The sequence below is a fragment of the Microcaecilia unicolor genome, chromosome 4 (assembly GCF_901765095.1).
Source record: "Microcaecilia unicolor chromosome 4, aMicUni1.1, whole genome shotgun sequence".
Lineage (NCBI taxonomy): Eukaryota > Metazoa > Chordata > Amphibia > Gymnophiona > Siphonopidae > Microcaecilia > Microcaecilia unicolor.
The window spans coordinates 210,485,332-210,502,185 of NC_044034.1; the positions used below are offsets into that span (position 1 = coordinate 210,485,332).

Consider the following 16,854-nt stretch of genomic DNA (forward strand, 5'->3'; position numbering starts at 1 on the left):
GGGGCGGGGTGGATTGAGTGGAAGTTGGTGGAAATCTTATTTTCACCTTAAGTTTGGCTGGTGGGGTTATCTTTCTCTGGGCGCCCAGGTAGTGCTGAAAAGCACTGGTTGGTGGGTAGATAAGGGAGGGAGGGATTGGGATTGAAGGAGACGGAGGGCAGATGGGATGGGGAGTTAGAGACTATGTTCTGGGAGAAGAATGGGGGGGAGGGAGGGAGAGGGAGGGGCAGGAGGGAGGGAAATATAGAGATAACCTAAGCCTTTCATCAAAAGGAGGATGTGAAATGGAAAATGTAGATGGCTGACTTTAAGTTGCTTACTTACAATGTCAAAGGCCTAAATTCTCCGTATAAAAGACATGCCTTGGGGAGGGAAATACGTCTAATGCATCCACAGGTTGTATTTCTACAAGAAACCCACTTCCTAAAATCACATGAGAAGCACCTTTTTTTTAAACAATATTCAAATATGTATTTTGCTTCAGATGTGAAGGGAGCAAAAAAAAGAGGAGTGGCAATCCTGCTCCATAGAGATGTTCAGGCTCAGATTTTGCATGTGAAAAGGGATGGGGAGGGAAGATATTTATTTTTGCATGTTCTTTTGGAGCGGGAGGAATATACGTTGGTCAATGTTTATGCCCCTAATGAGAGACAGGAGCGCTTCTTCGTGCGGCTCCATAGAGAGTTGCAGGCCTTTGTTAGAGGGAAGCTGCTGATGGCTGGAGATTTTAATGCTACCATGCAACCTGGGTTGGACCGGTCGGCTCCTCTGGCTCCAAATGATCTGAAAATTTCTCGATCCCTGAAGAATCTTGTATATGAGATGGGGCTATACGATGTGTGGAGACTTGGACACTCTAGGGGGAGGGATTATACTTATTATTCCCAGGTGCACCTTTCCTACTCTAGATTGGATTACATATTTGTTGATAAGACTCTCTCGGAGGGGGGAGGTGAATCACATATAGGTCACATTACTATTTCGGACCATGCTCCGGTGTGGGCTGTCCTCCCTTCTTTGAGAGAAGAAACGAGGGATAAAAGATGGACCCTCAACAATTGCTTATTGCAGGACCCGGCCACTGTGGCTAAATGTACAGAAGTGTTACAAGAGTACTTTGAGCTTAACATGGACTCAGGACCGACATTGGATATAGTATGGGACGCCTTTAAGGCGGTGGCCAGAGGGTACTTTATAAAGAGGGCGGGTCAGAGGAACAGAATACACAAAGAACGGTTGGCTCAATGCATGGAGAAACTTGGGGCCTTGGAGGTTAGATATAGGGCATCTGGCTCGGTGTCTGACTATCGGAGGCTCCAAGCAGTGAGATTGGAGATAGCGGGCCTGCACGAAGAAAGCCTGAAATTTGTGCAGTCACGCTTGAAACAGGTATATTATGAATCCACAAATAAACCAGGGAGACTTTTGGCTCACAAATTGAGGAAGCTGAGAGCAGATAGACACATTCTGAGAGTGAAGGATGACAAGGGAAACATGCTGCACACTTCAGCACAGATTAGGGAAAGATTTGCAAAATACTACGAATCTCTATATGCGGAGGATGCTGCTGTACAGACAGGGGAAATAGATGACTACTTAAATGACAAGGATCTGACAGTGTTGACAGAACAACAAAAGAGGGTTCTGGAAGCCCCGATTCAGGTGGCTGAGGTGACCCAGGTTATCAAATCCTTGCCAACAGGGAAGGTGCCTGGCCTCGACGGATTTACCAACGAATTCTTTAAAACATTTGGAGGGATATTGGCCCCATATCTTACGCTAGTTATTAACTCAGTGAGAGCAGGTGCCCAGCTCCCTAAGACCATGATGGAGGCGTGGGTAGCAATCATACCAAAACCGGACAAAGATAAAACGGAATGTGCTGCATATAGACCAATATCAATACTTAATACAGACGTAAAAATTTTGGCAAAGGTGCTAGCGAACCGACTGGGCGGGGTGCTCCCATGCCTGATCCATCCAGATCAAGTTGGATTTGGGGACAATATACGAAGAACGTTGGACTTAGTGTATCAGGTACAAAAGAAAGCTTGTCCGATGGTGCTGTTAGGCCTAGATGCAGAAAAGGCTTTTGACCGGGTACATTGGGGCTACCTGGACAAAGTCCTCCAAAGAGTGGGGATTGGACAGCTCTATAGATCTTGGGTCCGAGCGCTCTACACATCCCCACGGGCGTGTGTGAGGGTTAATGGTGGGCATTCAGCGGCATTTCAGCTGGGGCGAGGTACACGTCAGGGCTGCCCGTTGTCCCCTCTCTTGTTTGCATTGGCGATTGAGCCACTGGCAGCGGCTATACGGGAGAATGTGGACATAGGGGGGGTCAGTGTGGGAGGACAGGAACACAAAATTGCGTTATTTGCTGATGATGTGCTTTTGTCATTGACCAAACCGTTGATATCCTTTCCAAATGTCATGAGAGAAATAGAGAGGTATACAAGAGTGTCTGGATATAAACTTAATGCCAGCAAGTCGGTTGGCCTGGCGGTGGGAGTCCCGAGGGATCTATTAGAGACGTTGAAAAAATCCTTTGCTTTCAAATGGGAGGAGCGAGCAATAAGATATTTGGGGGTGCAAATTCCGCATGACCTGTCCGAGGTATTTGCAGTTAACTATCCGGCCCTCCAGAAAGCAGTAAGGCGAGATTTGGAACGCTGGATGCCAATGGGATTGTCCTGGATGGGGCGGATAGCAGCACTTAAAATGAATGTCTTACCTAGGTTGTTATATTTGTTTCAGGTACTCCCACTCAGATTACCGAGACAATTTTTGTCCGGGCTCCAGGACAGTTTAGTCCGATTCATCTGGAATAATAAAAGACCACGCTTACCTAGGGCTTTCTTATATAAAAGTAAGAGGGATGGGGGTCTGGGGGATCCCAACCTATTAGGGTACTACTGTGCAGCCCAGTCGAGAGCAGCAGTGGAATGGTTCCGGAAGGAAGAACATAAAATATGGGTGAATATAGAACAAACATTAACCGGGTCTCGAGCATTAGGGCATCTAATGTGGTTACCAGGTAAACACAGAGGGCAGGTGGATAAATTTCCACCATCTGTTCAAGCCACATTCCATTATTGGGATTGCATGTTTAGGGAGCGCCAGCCCCCAGTGTCTGGGTTGACACCCATAGTGGACAACCCGAGGTTCAGACCTGGAATGGGGAGTACTACATTTCGAAGGTGGGCTACATTGGGGCTAGACTTGTGTGGGCAACTGCATGTAGGAACTGACATGATACCATTTGATAGATTGGTAGAAGACTACGGACTTGGGCCGGAAGACAGATACGCATACATACAAATACAACACTTTTTACAGGGTCCTAATTATGTAGAGTGTATGAAAAGAGAAACACACCCCCTGGAAGAGGTATGTGTACAGACGAGGACCACGCGGGGTATGATCACTTACCTGTATGAATTCTACGGGACACACATTAGGCCATATACACTGCACAGACAGAGGTGGGAACAAGAACTTAGTTTTACCATGCTGGAGCAGGACTGGATCAGGCTAGAGAGGACGATTTTGAAATCCTCCCGGGCGGTAGCTGTAAAGGAAAATGCTATTAAGGTATTCTATAGATGGTATCTCACTCCACAGAGATTACACCACATGTACGCACATGTCTCGAAAGACTGTTGGAGAAAGTGTGGTGGAGTGGGTACTATGGGACACATTTGGTGGACCTGTCCAAAAGCGCAGGCCTACTGGAAAAGTGTGCAGTCAAGACTTCAAACCTGGACGGGAAGAGCTGTGCAGTGGCATCCTGCGATATTCATTCTGGGCCGGAGGCCGGATGGTCTTACGGCTGGTCAGTGGGCTCTAGTGAGGGGATCCTTGCATGCTTCTCGCATAAACTTGGCACAGCAGTGGAAGGGGGAGCGGGTTCCCTCGCTGCAGTCCTGGATTACGAAATTAAGATATATCTGTGATATGGAGAGGTTGACAGCTGTCAAGCATCATTCCTTGCCCAAGTGGGAAAAAGTTTGGAAATCCTTTTTGAGTGCATGTGCTTGATGGAGGGTATTTGATTGAAGAGAGAGGAGGGATGGGGGAGGGTGGGATAGGGGTACGAGGGAGGGTTAGGTTGGGTTAGGGGGATGGATACTTAATTAAAAAAATTAAAAATTTTTGAAGTGTCAATACAATCCAACTATAATGGCTGCAGGACTTTCTTTTCTGTTTACACAGTGAAAAATTTGATACTTGTAGGAATATGTGTTAAGTTGACTTGAAAAATATGTTCGCTTATTGTTCTGTATCACCATTATGCAATAAAAACTTCTATAAATCAAAAAAAAAAATGGTCGCCGAGACTTCCAGCGGCAGAATCGCAAGACTTCTGCTGAAGGCCGCCCTTGTAAGTCTCGGCAGCCATTTTGAAGAGCAATGCAGTAGCACCGCGAGAGGGTCAGTGCTGGCAGCGGGCAGGAAAGCCAGCTCTGCAATTGGGGGGGGGGGTGGCAGAGGTGGACCGGGGAAGAGAGCCTGTTGTTAAAAATTTACCAGCACACCACTGGCTGTATGTCATTTTGAAATACTGACAGGCATAAGGACAATACTGGGAGTGGGTTCAGGATAGACAGTTGTACACTAATAAGCACATACCGTCTTAATTTTGGTAAGTTTGGTTTTGTCCGATATAAAAGTCATTCTTAGTATCTGGGTGACACATGTATTACATGTAGTTAAGCTCCTCTGTGTATATGAAAAACATTCAACTGAAGACACCATTGCGGCCTGCTTAACTTGCATCCAAGTAGCCTCTCTTCTTGTAGGAGATATGGCAAAAACCATGCCAAAGGAAGTACAGATATTCACTCAGCAGCATTTACCAGTTCTCTTCACATTATCAATTTCAGCATTTCAAAAGTAAAGGCAGAGATTTTCTCATATATTTGGATTTTCTGCATATGTATGTGCGTACAGGTTAAAAAGAGAAAAGTTACATAGAAAATGGCTCTTTAAAGTCCATGGGTTGTTCCAATAGATTAGTCTTGTGGTGTGCTAGTAAATATTTAACAACGGGCTCTCTCTCCAATAACACCCCCCCCCCCAAAAAAAAAAAACCTGTATATATGTACATAACTGTATTATACATTTTATTGGTACAACGGATATGTGTAGGCAGCAACCAATTTACAAATAATACTAAAACATAAAATATTCTTTACTGTAAATTCCATATGGCTAATTGATTTTCACAGAATGCTTTGGTTGATTTTTGCTGCACTCTTGTAGCTGTAGCCAACCTGTGTTTGCTATTTATCCAAGATTTAACAAATGGAGTTGCACTGCAATCTGCTAACTCATTTCCCAATAAAGTTATTGACATTAAATCTGGCATGATTTACTGACAGACTATATCTCTCCCTATGTACCCACTACTACTGGGAAACTAAACTGGAACAAGCTGGATTATTACATAGACACTACATGCCAGCAGAATCCTTCATATCAGTCACACCTGCAGAATATGGACAGACCCTCAACTGATACATAGAGGGCCACAAAAAAACATTCAGACAAAAACTGGAGACCTCCACAAGAAAGGCAGATTCTATAAGCAGTGAAAATAGTGGTAAAAGTAACAAATGCATTTTCTTCTTTGCTAAATAAAAAATGTAGAAAATATGCACATTTTCCAAAAAAGCAAACATCCATGAACAACATGCACCCCTTGCCTTTCCTTTCCTTCCCATCCATGAGCAGCATGTCCCTCTCTCCTCTCCTTCCTCTTCTAGCCATGTGCTGCATTTCCCCCTTTTCCTTTCCTTTACCAGTCTTTTTTCCAGCCCCCTCCCTGCACCCACCTTCCATCCACAGCCATGATCCACCTTTTTACATCCCCCTCCCCCCCCACATCCACCATGATCCATTACATTTTTTTTGTAACGCCCCCTCTCCCTCCTGCCATATTTCATCCACCTTTTTTAGTTCCCTTCTCCCTGCACCCACTTGACTCCATCCGTCCACCTGTCCTCCCCCCCAGTCTCAGGGTGCCCTCCCCAAACCTACCTTAATGCACATTGGTGGTCTAGTAGCCTCTTTGGGGCAGGAAAGAACCCCCCTCTTTACTGCTCACTGCTGCAACTTCATGGAAGTCTCAGCAGCCATTTTGAAAAAGCAGTGACAGCAAGTAGAGCAGCAGGCAGGAAAAAGTGGGGTAAGGGTTCTTTCTTGCCTTGACCACCCCAGTGCATTAAAGTAGGTTCAGGAAGGCACCCTGAGGCTCGGAAGGGGGCTGGCTGGCTAGCACCCATGTGTGCTGGGGAACAACCAGCTCTTGTGAGCTGGCTCCAGCACACCACTGGATTAGTCATTAAGCAACAGCACATTTCAATGAAATTAAAGATGAGCATGTAGAATTGTCACAGATCCAGTGCTTCAGCTGCCAAATGCTGTGCATTGTTAAAGAAAGCTCATCCTCTATATAAGCCACTGAGAGAGAACAAATGATCCCACTACTACCTTGAAAAATGATAAAAAAAAATAAATCCATTAAACTAATAGTTGTAAACTGGGAACCAAGATTCTCGGTTCAATGAGATTAAATCTTGAAAGTGTTGTATTCTGACTGTTTGTTTATATTCCCACCATCATGGGTCACCTAGATCGATGTGAAGTTTGCAATATAAATCAGTGACCAAAAAAATATATATATTTGAAGAAATCTTTACCCCCCCCCCCCCCCCCCCCCCGTTTACTAAAGCTTAGCTTCAGTTATCTGCAGTAGGGCCCATTTTATTCCTATGGGCCCTGCTGCAGATAACGTGAGCTAAACTTTAGTAAACAACCCCCTAAATTTGCTCCAGTATACTTATCAACCAATTCCACCAACTGAATCTGTTATCCATACCATTCCAAAACCATATATAAACTGCAAATGCCTAAGCGCAAAGAAATGGCTGAACTTAGCTGACATAAGCCCTGCAATGGTTAATAATTAGTAAACTTGTTCCTGCATTTATCAGCGTTTTTATTGCTCAACAAGGTACCCTGTTTCAGCATCCTTCCTCAGGAACAGCTAGAACCATACTAAATGGACTAATTATTAACCATCACAGTAAGAATTTTAACCATTGTACTAAGTATGTTTATTTTCTGAGTATACAAATAATAGAAACAAAGAAATGGTACATCAAATTACAAAAGAGCCACTAGCAAACAGGAACAAATGGACCTTAAAAATTTTCTAAGCCTGTCATTTTCTAATATTTAAATGGTGTCTTTGTTCCAAAAGAACTATGTGCACTAAATTCATAGAATAACAAAATCAGAAGAACAACTTATAGTTGCATCCTGCAACTATAATGTCCCTTCCTCACAGAACCAGGTTTTTAACTTGTGTTGTCAATAGAAATGAAACAAAATAAAACATGGAAAAGAAAATAAGATGATACCTTTTTTATTGGACATAACTTAATACATTTCTTGATTAGCTTTCGAAGGTTGCCCTTCTTCCTCAGATCGGAAATAAGCAAATGTGCTGGCTGGCAGTGTTTATAAGTGAAAACATTCAAGCATTACTGTGACAGTCTGACAGGGTGGGAGGAGGGGGGTGGGTAGGAAGTATGCATGGGGACATCAAAGCATATCATTGATATTCTAACAGGGTGGGTGTGGATAGGTGAGGGGAGGGTGATCAACAGAGACATACAGCTTTATGGTTTATAATGGGCTAGGAACCCCAGATCCTTGTTAAGTCCTTTCCGTTGGGTGTTAAAATATTCAATCTTCTTTTCCATGTTTTATTTTGTTTGATTTCTATTGATAACCTTAAGAGTGGACTAACACGGCTACGACACTCCTCTACTTAACTTGTGTTGGAAAGTATGATAATTTTGATTTTTCCTTGGCTCTGTCTGCAGAGCATTCCACCTTGGTACTGTCCTTTGAAAATGAACGAAGAAGCAGACTAGCAGTCTGAAGAGATGTGCGGTTTATTAAAACAGTCACCCAATGTGGCCACATTTCGCTGAAAGGCTGCATCAGGGGTAAAAACTAGAACATAAATATTTCAATTAAAACCATATAAATCATAAATAGTAATACACAAATATTAAAATGCAAAATGGTGACATGTAGTGTATTCAGTGCATATATAGGTCTACCACATAAAACAATTATAAACAAATTTACATATAAAGTGCATGTTATGTTATAAGGGAATTATAGCCTGCCAACTCACCTATTTAGGATTCAAGGCAGGATACATTTTAGGTGCACAGCTAAGTCAAATCAGACAGATGTGAAGCCAGATCATTCAATATAGTGATACAAAAGATTGAGGAGTCAAAAGAGCATCAAAAGGGACACATACCTATTGCGGATTAAAGCCAATCCAAAATCCTAAAAAAAGAGTTATTAAAACTTTTTTTTTTAGGAGCTCAACCATTGCATTTCCTGATTAGGGCATTTCAAATTAACATAGTTCAAATCAAATGGCATTAAAAACTAATCTTAAAAAAAAAAAAGAAATACAATAAATACAGCATGTCTCCCCTGAGTTGCAGCATTTCCACCACACTGAAGAAACAGTGAATCTGCCATCTTGTCTTTGCAGCTTATTTTATTTGCTTCCTCTAGGTGAAAGGTTAACTTTCACTTATGACTTTCAAAATAAAATAAAATTGCAAAAAATATATTTTAAAAAGCTTTAATCTAAAATCTGTAAAATTGAAAACCGAGGGTAGGAATCAAAGTTCATTATGCCCTCCTGAAATCGCTAATTTGTACTTTAAAATGCTTGGAAACGACTTCAAAGTCACTTTTAAAGTTTAAAAATTCATGGTTTCCAGCGATGCAAACGGGAGCATGAGTACAAGGAAGTGCTGATAATATAATGGAAGTAGGGAAAAAAACACTATTATATCAATAGCACTTCCTTTTACTCATTAGCGATTTTAGGATGACATAAGTGATTCCCACCCTCTGTTTTCAATTTGATTTTTGTACGATCAATTTTATGTAACTTTTTTTTAGTGTTTTTTAAATATGGTTTGAAAGTCTTTTTATCTAATAACACTTTAATCTCTTTTGACTCCTGGATCTTTTGTATCATTGTGTATTGCATGATGTGGTCACCCATCTGTCTGATTTGATTTAACTGTGCACCTAAAATAACATTATTACTTTATGAAACATTATGCTTTTGATCTCATTGATCACTCACATTTGCTTGCCCAACTGTCCTCCCATGGAATATCTGGCACACTGTTACTTCCGAGTTGTAACTCAAACCGCAATCTCTGAAAAATGTGACCTGAATTGCGGTGTCCCTCAGGGATCAATCCTCTCACCCTTATTGTTTAATCTTTTTCTCAGTGCCCTGGCAGCTGTCATACAATCTAGCTGTGTTTCAGTCTACTTTTATGCTGATGATATCCTTATCTATCCCACTCTTTCTCATGCTCCCTCAGTTGAACCCCTTCAGCAGTGTCTGAAGTTAGTTTCTACTTGGCAATTTGACTACAAGCTAGTGCTAAATAAGAAAAAAAACAAAAACATTGCCCTTCCTCCACCCTCTTCCCCTGTTACGCTTTTTGGAACCCCACTCACTCCTGTAACACAGTTCTGGTATCTAGGTGTTATTCTCAATTCTTCACTTACATTCTTACCCCAAATCTCACACCTGACCAAGGTCAGTTTTCTTTGACTTTCATCAACTCTGAGCCATTCAACACTATTTTAACCACAATACTTTACACACCCTGATCCTTACTCTGTTCATAGCACATCTGGATTACTGTAACATTGTCTATGCTGGCCTCCCTCGTACCACATTAAAGAAACTCCAAACTCTCCAAAACACAGCCATCCATCTCCTTTCAGTGCTCAATGTCACAACCACATTACTCATCTTTTGAAGACACATCACTGGTTACTAGTTGAGCAACAGATCATTCATAAAGTTGCGACTCTGATTATTTAAGGCCTTCTGACTAGGTACTCCCGAATACCTGTCTAGTCTCACAACCCCATACTCGCCTGTTAGGCTCCTTCGTTCATTAAGGAGTCCTTTTACAAAGGTGCGCTAGTGTTTTTAGAGTGTGCTAAACACTAGAGACGCCCATAGGAATATAAGGATGTCTGTAGCATTTAGTGCACACTTATTTTTAACGTGTGCTAAAAACACGCATCTTTGTAAAAGGACCACTAAATAACCATCACCTGATTGTCCCTGGCACTAAATCTACTCAGTTTAAATCTGCTAGACATTTGCCTTTCTTCTTCCTCACACCTTTTATTTGGCACCCCTTCTCCCTCCAAGCAACCTTTAAAAAAATGTATTTATCAAATTTTAATATATATATATATAAGTATCCACTTCCTTTAGTAACACAGAATTAGCAAAAAAACAAAACAAAACATTAAAGAATCACAAGGAAAAACATAATATTCTTCCTTAGACCACAAACATAGGGAAGTGGATCCTAAAACAGGCTAAGGAAATCCATAAGGAATAAACAAACTGTACAGGCTAACATGATTAACCCTGCAAAATTCCCTTAATGCCCAATCTTAAAGGATCTTCTTTATCTCAATGAAAGCCTTAAGTTGTTCAGGACTAAAGAAAACATATTTAGTTCCACCAAATCTAACCAGATACTTGCAAGGATAAGACAGAAGAAAAGTAGCTCCAAGATTTTTAGTCTATTGTTGCAGTGTTAGGAAGGTCTTTCTCCTTTCTTGTGTTGCTTTAGTAACATCAGGAAATATCCACACATTCTGACCAAAAAATAAAGCTTGTGCATTGTGAAAATAGTCGCATTACCACATTGAGATCTTGTTGAAATACAAAGTTCACTAAAAGCCCTTTGAGATACATCAGTCACTGATTCTTCCAGTATTGCAGAAATATTATTTAAATCCACCTGCATATTCTGAGCTCCTTGCTCTAACCTCTCCCCTTAGGAACTTTTTGAAGAAACTGGTAAATAATACAACTTATTCACTAGTGGAACAAACTGTTGAAGAAACTTCAATACTTCTAAAAAAAAGTTTTTAAACAAATCAGAGGGTGTCAGAGCAGGATACACTGGAGCATTCAGCAAGCGAAGATTGTCTCCTATTAACATTTTCAAGCTGCTCAATCTTCCTTTATGTTTGTATTTATCCTTAATCAGAGCTGTTTGAAAATCCTGGAGATCTAAGTGTTCATTCTTTATCGCATCCACTGTTCCAGTCAATAAATCTAATTTAGAGTTCAAAGAAGTTACCTCTTGAGAAGTTTTGGAGACATTAGTTTTCATGTCCTGGTTCAACTTCCACAGACTTTCTAAGGTGACCACCGCGGGATGCTCTGGCAACAACACTGTTACTCCTTTGTTGACCTCTAATGGGGAAACAGAACTTGGTGTTCCACCCTCACACAGGGCCAAATTAGCCAGTACTTCTGGTCCCTTTGACCCAGCTGGAAACACTGATAACACCACCAAGGACAGCATGACATCTTGTCCCAAAATGGCAGTCTCTCCTTCTGTCATGCAGCAGGACCCTCTTCTCCGGTTCTCATCACAGCTCCAGTGGTGAAACAATTGATCGTCAGCTCATGCGGGAGGAGGTCCAGGCCAGTGCAGGAACAGCCCTGATCATACCCTTCCTCTTGGTATGCAGCATAAAGGTGAAAAAGTAGAAAACAAGGCACTCGCTCATCTACTTCTCACCAGCCATCTTGGCCACGCCCCCTCCTTTTTATGAGCAGAAACCTCTCCTTTAAAATATTCAAAAGCAATCTGACCTTTTGGAATAGCTTACAGTGATGCAGCCCAATCGGAGATCGGTCCTCCCCTCTTGGACCTATTTACTCCTCGACTCCCCTATCCTCTCCCCCCTTTCTCTTCATTCTTTTATGAATGGCTTACTGCCCTATTTAAATTGTAGTTCCTTTCTCTTTTTATTTATTCCTGTTTCTAATTAGCCTGTACACCGCTCTGCTTACCAGCTAGAGCAGTTTAGCAAATTTAATAAAGCTATGAACTATGCATTTTATATGTAAATTTGTTTATAATTGTTTTATGTGCACTGCATACACTATGTGTCACCATTTTGCATTTTAATATCTGTGTACTATGAGTGATTTTTATTTGTATTAATATTATGATTTATATGGTTTTAATTGAAATATTTATGTACTAGTTTTTGCCATTAACACAGCCATTGGTCTTCTTGTTTCTCTACTGCTACATTTAGTTGCAGATTGTTGCCTCTCGCTGTCTTCTGTGTTTCTTGAAAATGAACAATCCATAATCCATTTAGCTGAGGGTAAGGCCAACAAACTAACAGCTCTGGAGTAAGTATTTTGGACATTCTAGTTTATGAAGTCATCGCCATACAAATAGAGGATTTTCTCTTTATTCGTTTCCAGTTAAGTTTTAGGGTTGTACTTTTTGTGCAATGCTGTTTGGTGTTTATGTTTTTTCCATGGTTTTTGACATATTGCTGTTCTGGTGCAGTACTGTGGAAAACGTAGCAGTGTTTGTCTGGGAAAGTCTGCAGAAACATCTCCCTCCAGGGCTGCTGTACAAAGTGAAGATTGATGAAACAGACAGCAACTCAGTGGTATACATGGGAGAATAAAAGGAACAGAAGATGCCTCCAAGGTGCCTTGTATTTCTCAGGGGCACTTAAGAAGTGTTCCTGTCTTCAAAGTCCAACTTCCTCTTTGTGTATTGTGTGGGCAGTGTTTTGATTTCAGAGCTGACACTAGTAGGTCTGACTTCCAAGACTGACAGTACATTAGGAAAAGGAACTGTAACATAAACAATTACATAGGGATATCTCCTCCAACACTAACAAAAGCCTATGACCCAACAATAAGAATGAAATAGACAGGTCAGATTTTCAAGCATTTCTTTTATTTAAATCTTCCTGAGCAGGTCTAAACTCAAGACTACACTGTTAGTTTCAAAGAATGATTTATGGTTAAATATTTTAATTTATTCAGTCATCAACAACCAATTCAATATACAAGTAGTGACTATTCAGTTAGTACAATAGAACAAAGACAGACAAATTAAACTGATCTTTTGGTCGACATTCCCTCCCCCCCCCCCCCCCCCCCCCCAAAAAAAAAAAAAAAAATCAAACAATGATTTAAAGAAAGGTTGACATTCTGATGTGCTGGCTTGATTTATGTTGTTGGTCTGATTACTGTTTTGTTCACTATGATTTTCATAAGCCTCTGGGCTGGATTGGGGACCAAAAAGTGTACAGAACATGCCAAATCTTTAACAGTGCCTTAGCTAACTTCGATGTCATCTGCATCCTTTATATTCCTAGTAGCTGCACTGAAACTATGGGGAATACTTAATAAAAGGCAAGGCTCCCCCCCCCCCCAAAAAAAAAATAAAATCATTAAATTGTCATCATATAATTTGTGAACACCTGCCAACATAGTGAGCTGTTATGACTTCACTCTGCATTCAACAGATTAAATTTATTTGTGATGAATTCAGACTTTGTAATTATATATGACTATAGCTATTTACTATGTATCAATAAAATAATATTAAATGATAAGGCTGTTGTAATGCTTAATAGTCTAGAGATGGAGTCAAGCAAAGAAGGAACCCTATCCTGTGCATCCCCTTCTCAAACTACCCCCCCCCCCCCATATCAACCTTTTTGTTTTATACAGTACAAATCCAAAAATCCGGACTGCCTGGGAATTGGGCCACTCCAGATTTTCTGGATGCACAGGCAGTACTTTTGAAATTCAAATTTAAGGAAGAATAAAGAAGAGATGAACAGGTACATTTTGTTGATTTATGCATTAATAAATATATAATGTTCATCCAGTGTCTCTCTCTCTGCAGCTCTTTTTTCCTCGTCACCCCATCTCTGTGTCTCTCTTCCCCATCCAGCATCACTCCATCTCTGCAGCTTATGAAAATACCAGAGCCCAAAGGACTCTCCCCCCACCCCCCCATTGTGGCTATGCCCTCCCCCCTGCAGAGCAGGGGCGTAGCCACGGGTGGGCCTGGGTGGGCCCAGGCCCACCCATTTCTACCCTAGGCCCACCTAAAAACAGTGGATCGCAATCGGGCATCATGCGTGGCCAAGATGAAGCTTTTTTTCCCTCCCTCACCCCCACCGCGAAGCGTCTAGTAGTTTAAATTAAGGGCGCTCCGGCGCTGGCCAGCAGAGATTCAGTGAGATCAACTCCGGAGCCTTCCATGATCCGAGTGGTGGCCCGTGGCTGAGGTGAATCAGCTTCTCCCTCCCTCACCCCCGCCAAGCACCTAGTCTAAATTAAGGGCACCAGCCGACAGCGATTCAGAAACGGAGACCCACTCCAGGGCGTTCCCTCTGCCACGATCCACCCTCTCGGAAACAGGAAGTTGTAACAGAGAGCGCGGATCGCGGCAGAGGGAACGCCCTGGAGTGGGTCTCCGTTTCTGAATCGCTGTCGGCTGGTGCCCTTAATTTAAACTAGAACTTAGCAGCGCAGAATGAGGGAGGAAAAAGGACAGAGTAGTGCTGATCTGCTGTGGGGCGGGCTGGGAGACAGTGGCTGCACCGGGGGGTGGGGCTAAAGGCCGAAGGGAAGGGAGAGAGGTTCAGGACTTGCAAGGGGGGAGAAGGCTAACTGGCTGGAGGGAAGGGATAGGGTTTTGGACTGTGTGTGGGTGGTGGTGTGTGTGTGTCTGTGTATGGGTGGTGGGTTGCCTGCCTGCAGCGAAGGAAGAGAGGTTCTGGACCTGCAAAAAAGGGGGGGGGGGGGAGTAGCAGACTGGAGGCAAAGCTGGACTTATGGGGGGGGGGGGGCTGCTGGAAGCAAGAGAGAGATGCTGGACCTGTAATAGCAGGAGGGCGATGGAGGGAAGGAAGAGAGGTGTTGGACCTACAAAGGGGAGAGGCTGGAGGAAAGGGAGGAAGTTGCTGGACCTGCAAGGGGGGCAGGCTGGAAGGAAGGGAGAGAGGTGCTAGACCTGGGGGGGGGGGGGGGGGCTGGAGGGAAGGAACAGAGGTGCTGTACCAGGAGGAGAGATTAGAGGGAAGGGAGAGAGATGAGGGGTCAAGGGGATGAAAAAAAGAGGGAGACAAATGTTTACCTCACAGTTGAAGAAAGAGCCCAAAGCTGGAAGGAGAGAAGCTGGATAGGTGGGATCGCAGAAGAGAGAGAGACATTGGTGTGGGTGAGGGAGAAAGGGAAAATACAGAAACAGATGTGAGATGCTACATGGGGATGACAATGCCTGACCGGGGGGGGGGAGGGGGGTAGGAATTTGGAATAGAGAGGCTATGATGGTCACTGGGAGGGAGGGGTATATGCACATGGGGGACAGATAGTAGACATAGGGGAGAATAGGAACTCAGAAGGGAGGTACTGGACATGGGAGGGCAAAGGGACACAAGGGATGATGCTGGACACGGGTAGGGGATAAAAGGGTGATGGATGCAGGAATTTGAACATAGTGGAGATACTGGACAAGGAACCATGGGGACACAGAGAAGGGAGATGGATGGTGGACATGGAGAGAAAAGACATGACAAATAGACAGAAGTCTCTGGTGAGTAAGTTAAGACAGAGGAAAGAAGAAACCAGAGACTAGGACCAAGCTGATTTGAAAAGTAAAATAGCCACACAACAAAAGGTAGAAAAAAATTTATTTTCTATTTTCTGATTAGAATATGTCAGATTTGGAATGTACATCTTGCCAGAGCTGGTGTTAGACATGGCTGGAGCCCAGGCCATAAATTTGGGAGGGAACCCCAAAGCCAATCACCAGGCTTTACTGCCTTCACCTTCCATCATGCTTGTGGCTCTCTGGTCAGGGGACCAACAGCAATTGCTCCAGTTGCACTCCTCTAACACCATCCCTGGCACGTACTACCTCTATATTTTGCGCAGGAGGAAATGCATTTCATTTTGTTTTTCTGGTATTGTATTGCATGCAAGGTCTGACTTCCTGGGGTTTTGGTTATTTTTATAATTTGTAGTCAATTATTCTATATTTAGCATTTTTGTTCCATGTGTGTGATCGAGGTATTCTGTTAGCATGAATTTTCTATGTAGCCTTCTTGTAGTAAGTTTGGTTTGTTCAGTTTTCCCAATAGATGTATTGATATTTTAGGGCCCCTCCGTAATATGTAAGGCAATGCCTTTTTCATAGGTAGGATCCTTGTTTTGGACGTTAGTGCTGGCATCTTAAATTTGCTCTAGGTTATGTGACATTTTGTTTTAAAGATTGTTTTATTTACTATATGGTGGCTGTTGAGATTACGGTGAGTTTTATGGGGAAATGTCCTAACTCTGCTCTGCACCCATTGGGGGAAAGCCAGGGGGTTCTATGGATGCAGAATTTATTTGCAGAATTTAATACTAGAGTAGACTATACTTTTTGGCATCATTTCTACAGCGTGTAACTGGAGAGATATGCTGAAAAGTGTTTGGTCTTGCTATACAGGCTAAGTATGTGTGTTAGGGGACCGAGGCTGAAGAGTGCAATCTCTTGTACTTCCCTCTAGCCCTCAATGTGGCCTGCAGTCACTGAAGCCTGCACTGCTACCCTCATTGAAGTTATTGGCAGTGGGGTACAGGTGGGGCATCAGGTGGCAAGTTTTTCAATTTCAAAAAGTTGGCAACCCTGATGCCCACCCATCTGACCTGTTGGCCCACCCAAAAATTGCCTTCTGGCTACGCCACTGCTGCAGAGTCCGGCATCTCTCCCTCCGGTGCTCAACCGCCTGTGTGCCTTTTCAGATACATGCAAGTCTTCCATGCTGCAGCACCAGAGACAGCCTTACTCACAGGCTGTCTTTTCCCGCCCCCTTCTGATGCAACTTCCTGGCAGTGTTGCCAGGTGGGCGGTTTTCCGTGAC

General features: G+C 42.9%; 1 protein-coding gene across 2 annotated transcripts in view; it reads left to right on the forward strand.

The window, feature by feature from the left end:
* The window catches only part of PTS (6-pyruvoyltetrahydropterin synthase), a 65,070-nt gene extending 51,695 nt beyond the window's left edge, over nt 1–13,375 (forward strand). Inside the window, exons 6-7 of one of the 2 annotated variants that reach the window (XR_003941945.1) lie at nt 12,220–12,319; nt 12,483–12,574. Coding sequence is in view for 1 of the 2 variants with exons in the window: in XM_030201192.1 (XP_030057052.1) it covers nt 12,483–12,606 (124 nt within the window). In the remaining variant the exon portion in view is untranslated. Of the gene's footprint in view, nt 1–12,219; nt 12,320–12,482 lie in introns of both variants that reach the window. The other variant, XM_030201192.1, reaches the window with a different exon arrangement.
* The last annotated feature ends 3,479 nt before the right edge of the window (nt 13,376–16,854 follow it).